At 42.8% G+C, this 9,853-nt stretch overlaps 1 protein-coding gene across 1 annotated transcript; it reads right to left on the reverse strand.

Annotated features, from left to right (window-relative positions):
- Positions 1-526: 526 nt before the first annotated feature.
- NAA20 (N-alpha-acetyltransferase 20, NatB catalytic subunit) lies at positions 527-8,899 on the reverse strand. Its single transcript, XM_083624178.1, has 6 exons — positions 8,746-8,899; positions 8,024-8,048; positions 6,128-6,218; positions 4,016-4,151; positions 1,462-1,607; positions 527-1,007 (listed from the first exon to the last, which is right to left on the reverse strand). Exons 1-6 carry the CDS (start codon positions 8,796-8,798, stop codon positions 922-924), a joined length of 537 nt encoding a protein of 178 aa, XP_083480304.1. The 5' UTR covers positions 8,799-8,899; the 3' UTR covers positions 527-921.
- Between the last annotated feature and the right edge of the window lie 954 nt (positions 8,900-9,853).

Raw genomic sequence — 9,853 nt, forward strand, 5'->3', positions numbered from 1 at the left:
TGGAGAGCGAGGGGGGTCAGTGCGCACCGACCCCTCTCGCTCTCCAAGCTTCAGGAAGCTATCCGCTAGCCGTGGGAGACGCAGCTCTCCCACAGCTAGCGGAGAGCTTGCCGGCACCCAGAAGCTTGGAGCCGCTGAGCTCAGCACGCCCCAAGCTTCGGGCTTCGCGCAGTGCTCCGCTAGCTGTGGGAGAGCTGCGCGACTTTGCGCAGCTCTCCCACGGCTTGCAGATAGCAGCCTGTTCTGGGGGCTGGGGTCGGGGGAAGCTCAGGCTTCCCCTGCCCCAGCCCCGCACCTGGGGGGGGGGAATAAATTTTTTTCCTTTATTCCCCCCCCCCAAAATAGGTGCGTCCTATGGGCCGGTGCGCCCTATGGGGCGAAAAATACGGTAAATTTAGAGTAAGCTTTCTTTGTTCTCCACTTATTTATTTTCCCCCACCCCACAGAAAGCTGTGGTTGCATAAGTGAAATAAGTGTAAAATGTGAGTTGCCTGTATTTACCAAAGTGAATCAAGTACAAGAGGAATTCATTTTAAATCCGTTGATTTTATTTTTTCCCAATATATACTTTAAGGCTCCAATGCTCAAAGCATGAATGAGTGACACCAATGAGCTCCAGGCTCCTAAAATTTTTAATCTACTAGATTTTTAGAAATAGTTCTGTACAGCCAAGGATTTAATGATTTTTGTAAAAAAGATTAAACCCTAAGCGGCCAATAGTGCAGCTGCAAACCTGTGTGGGGTTTGGGGGCATCAGCCCAGTAGCCTAAAAATGAAGCTTTTCCTTCGTGTCTGCACACACTTTCCTTGTTGCTCTCGGGTTTCCAAGTACATTCATAATTAAACACCATTTTCCATAGATGGTCCAAAATGCTTTCAAAGATGTTATTTTCAACATGTCTAAATATCCACAGCTTAAGCTTATTCTATGTCTTCTGGTCTGACAGGATGGGGTAACGGTATAATTGATTTCTTCTCTGTATCTCTGGACAGAGCTTTCCTCATATCTGTGGGAAATGATTAATAACATATTTACAACATAATACACTTCAAGTGGCCGTCTATTTCAGTGGAAGAAGACTGAGTACTTCTTTTTGGTCAGTTGTGCCCTTACACTGGCTTATCATTCTACTCGAGATCAAGATTGGGGAACCTCCAGCCCTCAGGTCTCTCTGTCTAAGCTCCAACTCCTCTGCCTAGGAGCCCCTCGAGAGCTCTGGCTCACAGCTTCCTCAAGTGATTTTGCCTGGCTGGAATGAGTCCGTGAAGGGTGGAGAGCGGGCTTCTGCATGCCTGGAATACACCCTGCCCCACACAGCTCACCGTCACATCTCCTGTTCCACCCACTTTGGGCAAAAAGCTTTGCTCATCCCAAGCAATTTCACATTTTCATTTTAACGGCATGGGAATTTATTACATCACAAGGACTGTCCAAAGTGTCTCTTTCTGCACAACACTTACCATAAGCATCTTCGTCAGGCTCCCCGTTGCTGGCAGAGTAGTATTCTAGCACTGTTCTGTACACGCTGTAGCCTAGTTGTTTGTACATGTTCACTGCAACCTGATTTGATACTCTTACAAAGAGATCCACAAAAAATCCGCCCTTTCTTCATTAAAAAAAGAAAATGACACAATAAGACAAAATAACTAACAGAAAACAGCATAGTTTGTAAGAGGCTACACACGGATCTACATAAAAAAACATAAGAATTAAGCAGTGAACAATGGGGGTGGGTGGGAATTCTGCACTAAACAGGCAAGCTGACAAACAGGCATGCCTCATGACAGACCATGTTTACATTTAGTTTGTTTGAACTGACAAACCAGAATAAGGGGCACTTCTGATTTAGTATGATGTTTGTCTTGATATTCCGCTCAGGTTGCTGCTCCAGCCTCCAGAGGCCACTGAGCCTTCAGGTTAGAATACTTTGGAGCAAATGGAAAATGAAACCAACAAGCAGCTCCCGCTTTGCCTATTTGTCTGGATGTTAAAACAATGGTTTGGAATTGGCACAAACCAAAGTTTGATTCCATGACTTTGTTTGGCTGTAACAAACTATGGTTTGCCTTTAAATAAATGAGCTTAGGAAACCATCATCCTTGTACTTATTTCATTCTTCTGTCCTGATTTATCAGTTTAGAGTTATGTCTGACTTTGCTTTATGAAGCTAGCTTATTTCAATATACCATAATTAAGATGAGCCAAGGAGTTCTGGATTCAGGAATAATGTGGAATTCTACTTATTTGATAATGGAAGAGAAAGGTTCTAACACAGCTACTCTGGAGGAAGAAACAGGAGTCAAGTCTCAACCAGGCTCATTTCTGTAATAACAAACCATAGCTTATAATTGCTTCCAAATGCAGCCAGTGTTGTACCACGATGGGACACTAGTAAATTGCAATTAAAACACAGAAATAAAATGAAGTCTTGAAAACCTAGGAATATATCAAACTAAATCTTTGTACATGTGGAACAACTTCCGTGAACATCCCCATCCTCTCCTTGCATAGTCCCACCTTCTGCAAATCTGATCCAGAGGATTTGGGGGAACCCAGAGCAGATTTGGGATGTGGGTGGTGCTGTGGGTTAAACCACAGAGCCTAGGACTTGCCGATCAGAAGACTGGCGGTTCGAATCCCCGCGACAGTGAGCTCTCGTTGCTCGGTCCCTGCTCCTGCCCACCTAGCAGTTTGAAAGCACGTCAAAGTGCAAGTAGATAAATAGGTACCGCTCCAGCGGGAAGGTAAACGGCGTTTCCGTGCGCTGCTCTGGTTCGCCAGAAGTGGCTTAGTCATGCTGGCCACATGACCCAGAAGCTGTACGCCGGCTCCCTCAGCCAATAAAGCGAGATGAGCGCCACTAGCCCAGAGTCAGCCACGACTGGACCAAATGGTCAGGGGTCCCTTTACCTTTTCCTTTAGAGCAGATTTGGAGGACTTACTGGTGGAGGAGAGAAGCAGGAAATTCAGTTTGATGCAACACATAGCTTAAAGTAGGGGAAACAGTGCTGATATAGTGACTGCTATATAACAGATGAATTTGAAGGGCAAACACTGGCATCGGAAGCCCTGCGCCAAGGCTCTCCTCCCCCTGTGCTCCCCCAAGTTGGTTTAGGGAGGGACAGGAAAACCCTCCTAGCACAGCACGTGGGGGGAGCAGAGGGGAGATTGTTCCTCTAGCAAGCTTCTATGCTTGTGCAGATGTAACATTTGTAATTGTGTAATGCTGAATATGGCTCCTCTCCCATTTATCCATTTGCTTAAAAAAAAGTTTTTTGTTCTTTTACTGGCCCCTTGCTGTGAAGCACCCCCTTCCCAATCAGTTTGTAAAAATTGGCCACAACCACTTTTGCACAGAAGGGTTAATGTGGCCTATAGGTCAACAAGGCCCTTCACTCCCAAAATGCCTATTTAACCCTATTTAAAAGAATTTCAATAAATAATTGGCAGCTGGGGGAGGAAATAATTCAATAATATATATTTACCCACGACCACAACTCTATTCACTGGCACATATTTCTCGCTAACGGAAGTACCAGGGAAATATCATGCAGCCAATTATGTGGGAAGAAATCCCAGTGTTCAGTGGGGCTTAGCCCAAGTAAGTGTACACAGGATTGCAGCCTCCACCACTTAGGTAGTCAATGTGGTTCCCTCCAGATGTTGCTGGATGCCCAACTACCATCAGTCTCAGCCAGCATGACTGATGGTAAGGGCTGAAGGAAGTTGGCTATTCTAACTTAGATAAAAGCGCTATTAGCCTTTTATTTGACACTGGCTAACCTAACCTGTCAGCTGAGCAGCACCCCAACACTCCTAAAATAAAACTTCCTTATGAAGCACTCTTGACTTTATAAAGCTCTCATTGAGTTGTTTTCTTAGAGTCCCCAAAATAATTCTCCATATAATTATGATGCCTTCAGCTGTTCTCATCAATACATCTACAGGAATTCAAACAGATCAATACATCGCTAAGAGAGGAAAATATATGTTTATCATGCAGGCATCCCTCACCTTTCTGATATTTCTTCAAGCAGTTCCATCAACTTAGCAGCCAAACCTAGCCGCCGAAATTCAGGTGCAACGGAGAGTGCAGTAACATGGCCATGCCACTCTTCTCTGGCTACTGAACCTTCAGCTTTCCCCATGACTACAAGGAAAAGTAGGATAAAATGGGTTAGTTTGTTTGGACTAGACCATGGCCATCCCACAGAAACTTAGCTATTGGATTTATGGTGTTTGACATAAAACCAGAAAAAATGCTTTACTACAGATGCAGGCAATTAAAAAGGACTCAAACTAGAAGTTGAACATCAGGACTATACAGATTCCAGAATGTCTCACACACAGCAAATTAACCACTGAACAAAATGTTCAGAGAGTCTCCAATATCAAGAAAGAAACAGAATGTTTCTAACTCTTATGTCTCCCAAAACCAGCTTTAAAGTGAATGAGCTTTAAAACCCTGAGGAGGGTTTCTACTGGGTAGGGAGCAGTCTTTCAGGTCAGTACCCTGGCAGGCTCTTCTTGCCACCTTCCTATCACTACGAGGAAATACTAAAAATGTATGCAACTCTTTGACTACAGACAACATCAAAGTGAAGTCTGTGATTAGGACTCCAGGGAGAAAGATACTAATAGATGCGGAACTGTAGGAGAACAACAAAAGCTATAATTGTAAGTGTATTCACTTCCAAGTAATAATAATAATAATAATAATAATAATTTTATTTGTATGTCACCCATCTGACTGGGTTGCCACAGCCACTCTGGGTGGCTCCAAACAGAATATTAAAAACATGATAAAACATCAAACATTAACAACTTCCCTAAACAGGGATGCCTTCAGATATCTTTTAAAAGTCAGTTGCTTATTCCTTGACATCTGATGGGAGGGCTGAAACCCAATTAAAGAAATTCTAATTGATTACTATGAGTAATACTCATACTATGTATCAATTAAATTGGGATACATTTGCATATGGTAAAAACTATTACTAAAGCAAGAAGCACATTTTGTGTTTAGAAGATACATATATGGATGTGCTGTAGACAAATGCACATCAGATGAAGCATTCATTTTGGATGTGTGAGAGAAGGGGAAATACTTTAAGACAGGAGCTGCCAGCCTTTTTGGACCAGGGGGCACATTTCAAATTTTGAAGAAGTACTAGTCACAAAATAGCTGCTATGGGAGGCATGAAATATCAGTTAGAGAGAGAACCATCACTGCTGCTTCCAACGCACACACACACGGACAACTTCAGGCTTACCAAGGGAAGTCACTACACCCTGCTGGTCCTGACTATGAAGATCACAAAATATTGGCTTTTGCCCCATACACACAATGATGCTGTTGCTAGCTAATAACAGAGAGCATCCCCTTGAACCAGGGAAAATATCCAAGGTGGCCCCACCACACTCTCACACACACACATTCATGCACACACTCACTGATCAGACACACATGCATTGCTCACACACTCATACACACACTTCACACACACACCTCTCTCTCTCTGCCCAAGTCCATTTCTTTCTCTGACCACACATAAACAGATTTATACATACCTCTCTCTCCCTCACAGATCACATATGCATACAATCTTCTTCTCTCTCTCTCTCTCTCTCACACACACACACACACACACATCTTTTCCTCCGCTCCCAAGTGTGTAGCACCATTTCTCTCACATACGGGCTTTTGCACGTTTTTGGAGGGGAGAAGGTGCAAGGTGGGAGATGTGTCAGTAAGGGTGGTACGGACAAAAAAAGAACGTGTGTACCTTTTGCCTCATACTGGAGATTATAAAAACTAGAAAGTTACTTTAAAAAAAAATGAAGACTGTGAATCTAGGGGCTATGGTTCATCCTTACAGGCATCTGGGTGCCTGCAGGTGATGGGCTGCCAACCCCTACCTTCAGATGTTACTTTCCATATGCGGTTTTTATATGCTCATACTAAAACTAATATTAACAAAAGGTTCTGCCCAATTTATCAAGGACATCTTCATGGTTGATAAAAAGCCCTTAAAATCTGAGTAAATGTTGCAGTGCTACTGCCAAATAATTAAAGGGTTAGTCAAAGATTGGTCACACAGAAACAAGGAAAATTAACCTACTTACTGTAGCCCATCAGTTCTCCACCAGGAGCTTCTGCAACAATAAAATACTCAGGCCAGTGAGCCAAGTACTGCAAGTAAAATGGAATTCCATACTATGGAGTATTGCATGTTAAGAAAATATCACCTCAGTAAGCAAGTGGGGGGTGACAATCTGTAGCACGCCGTCTATTGCTGAACTCTAACTCCCATCAGTCCCAGACAGCATGGTCAAGGGCAAAGGACTATAGAAGCTGTAGTTCTGTAATGTCTGGGGGACCTTAAGTTGCTCACCCCCAAAGTGACTGTTTTCCAAACAGTTCTGGTTTTGCACAGGAAGATACTAAAATAGTTAAGACTACTGTCTGTTTCTGAATAAAAAATAAATAATAACAATACAATACAGGTAAAGCAAGAATGTAAAATCAGAATCAGAAGAATGTTTATTTGCAGCAGCCACTAGCCAAAGCAATAAAACAAAATTTAAAAAGTGATTAAAAAAATTAATATGATTAAAAAATTCCAAAACATTTGTATTGATTATTTCATATTTCTAAGAGCTACCTGCAAAATTTCATATTGGGATCTCAGTGGGATCACATTTAAAAAATTGTACATACATGTCTGCCTTATTGGGTTCTATTTAGGATAAATGGGTCTTCTTGGAGTAAGATATAACAGAATAAACAAGACGTCAAGTTATAATATCAGTTCCTTCAGGCATTTATTTAGAAAGTTATTCAATTAAAAGGTATCTGAAAAGCTGGTCAGGCATTTCTTTTAAAAAATGTGTTCCAAAGCCAAGTGATAGCTTGCTATTGCATGATAGAATTAACGCTTTGAAAGAATTCTTGTTAGTACATATTGTGAACATTACAACAAAATACATGACATCACTTGATATGGAATGACCCATTTTAGAAGGAATAGCAATTAAGAGTAAGAACTGATAATTCTCTGGTTTGTCTCTCTCCTCAGCTTCGACTATACCACTATTTATCAGCCCCGCTGCATCCACAGCAAAGAAGCGGCTAATTATACTGATCTTCCTTGCAGGCTATTGGATGGGTTACTAAGATACATATTGTTTGACCACTTGAAATGTACCAGTTCTAAATATTGATTACTATGACATTTTTTAAATCTTTGAGACATAAGACACTATATAGAAAAAAGGAAATACAGAACCTCTTACATGAAGTGATTTTAGCTTGGACATAATATTGGAGAACACTGGGCTATGAATCAGAAAGTGTCTCGTTCAATTTTGCCATAAGCTCATTTGTATTATAGGGATAACATCACATACATTTACAATATTATTGTATGGATTTCAAATAAACATTGTATAAACAATTTGAACAGTCAAAGTGATACATTCAAAATATTACTTCTGAGGGTAGGAAGCTGATATTATTAACTTTCAGAAGAAACTGAAAAGCATTCCTGTTTAATCAGGCATTTGATGGTCAAAAGATACTTGATCCAGATATTATTTGCTGTGGGGTTATATGACTGTTTTTAAGTGTTTTAAATAAGTTTTGTTTATTTTAAAAATTATGATTGCTTTATTATTTTGGTGTTTGCTGCCCTGGGCCCCTTAGGGAGGGTGAGATGGAAATTTAATAATTAAATAATAAATACAGCACACTGCTGTTTCGCATCCATAGTAACTTCCATATTACAAGCTTCTCAAGGCTGCCCCATATATTGCATTTTTATGGACTGCCCATAGAAGAATAAAGAATGAACGCAATAACAAACATTTCTGTCATGTAGGTACACTTGCAAGACGCCGGGAATAGCTGCAGCTCCCTGATTAAAATATTCAGGGACAAACATGTTTTCTGTAGTATAATGTATGAAGAGGCTCACAGGTACTGCCATTAGCATTCAGAGGTCTTGAGGCTTAAAAGGATACAGTTTCTGTGAGGGGATCCAAGTTGCTGTGGGAAACAAGAACAGATTAAACACCCAAAATATTACTAGGGAGAAACTTTGAGCCAGTTACAACTGGGTATGGGGCAAACCTTTCAATCTCTTCCATCCCACACACCAATTTTGAAACCTCAGTTTGCCTCTTCCTCTTGAACAATTATTAATTTTGTGATCTACTCTGGATATACAACTCAGTTGGTCAGGGAATAAAGTATAACCAAAGAAGAGCAGGAGGCAAGTTCTAACATCCCTTTAATTCCAAGAGATCCTGAAATATTCAGTAGAGGAGAGCTATTTCCTTGTGCCAACTAAATTGCCAAATCTTAAAATAACCCCTGTAGCTGTGCCTTTCACCACAGTTTGGGTTACAGAAATGAGCAGGTGATAATCCTTATCTTTATCTGCAACAAGCTTCATCTGATTTCTGCTCATCAATTTGATGTTTAAAGGTACAAGTAACTGATCAAGACTCGCTGCTGAGCACTTGGCAATCCTAGGCAAAATTCAATTTTCCCTTTTCTCAGATGGCAGCCCAAAGAGGCTCCGAACCGGGCCTGCTCAGGTGCTGTCTGGGCGGCAATTCCGACCCTCCATCGCTAGCAGGACCCGGGGGGGGAGGAAGGCGGGCCCAGGACAGGCAACGGAGGTGCCTCCAGGCCAGAGACACGCGCCGCCCGCCCTCCCGCCCCGAGGCCTCCGGCTCACATGTTGTTGAATCGGAAGAGGTCGTTGCAGGTGAAGGCGCGCAGCGAAGTCATCTTCTCGCCCGGCGAGGCGGGGAAGCCGGACAGCAGCCGAAGACCCGGAACCACTTCTCGCCGGCGCCGGGCAACGGCTACGCCACTTCCGTTCCCCCGGTTGCCAGGGCGACCCTTCCAGAAAGAAGCGAAGGTCCAACGGAGGGGCGGAAGCCACGCCCCCTTGCGTCAGAATTGTCCACAGAGATAAAGAAAAGGGAAGAAGCGTCGTCCTCCCGCCCGCCCCGCCCCCGCCCCGCAGATGCGCTGCGCCCGAGGACAGCCGCTCGTGCTCTTAAATGCTTGTTTCTTTCCTATGTTTTTCACTGTTCTTTTTTTCTGTGGGCCACCAAGAGTCTCTGTCGGGGAAAAATTGGGGACGGCATTTTGGATTTTTGCTGCCCTGCATATATTAAAACATATTTGTGGCCCTACTCCTTTGATGATGAGCAACATTAAACTATACCCCACAGCTGGTTGGGTTTCCTCTCCAGAAACAGGTAAAAGGCGGATCCAGCTGATTTTAAACAGATCCTCATGAATTCATATGATTTTTTTCATTCAAATTAAATAAAACTGCCATGATACTGTAGACCATGTCTTACTCTGTAGACAGCATAAAAAAAATCATGCATCCACTGTTTCGTGGGGCCGCAATGGCACAAAAACATGGTTAAAAAACATGGATCCTCATGATTTTTGCACTAGATCAGCCCCAAGTCACCATCAGATCAAACATTATGGCCATGGGCACAGCCTGCACCACAAAAATCATGGATCCACAGCTTCTGGCGACACCGTGGCCCTAAAACGTGGTTTTGAAGCACGGATCCTCATGGATCCTCACACTTTATGCATTGGGCCACCCCAAACTCACCATCAAATTACATATCATGGCCATGGGCATAACCTGCACCACAAAAAAGTCGGATCCATGGCTTCCTGGTCATACCGTGGCCCAAAAACGTGGTTTTGAAGCACGGATCCTCATGGATCCTCACACCTTTTGCATTGGGCCACCCCAAACTCACTGTCAAATCACACATCATGTCCAGGGGCACAGCATGCACCACAAA

This window comes from Podarcis filfolensis (genome assembly GCF_964270895.1).
Source record: "Podarcis filfolensis genome assembly, chromosome: 7".
Classification (NCBI taxonomy): domain Eukaryota; kingdom Metazoa; phylum Chordata; class Lepidosauria; order Squamata; family Lacertidae; genus Podarcis; species Podarcis filfolensis.

Bases quoted from the DNA above. Each gene is read 5' to 3' on its own strand.
- NAA20 (XM_083624178.1), bottom strand. From the start codon at position 8,798: ATGACTTCGCTGCGCGCCTTCACCTGCAACGACCTCTTCCGATTCAAC. The intron at 6,219-8,023 runs GTATCCTTTTAA...AATACTCCATAG, and splicing joins TGGATCCCCTCACAGAAACT to TATGGAATTCCATTTTACTT. The intron at 1,608-4,015 runs GTGAGGGATGCC...TTTTTAATGAAG, and splicing joins CTTGAAGAAATATCAGAAAG to AAAGGGCGGATTTTTTGTGG.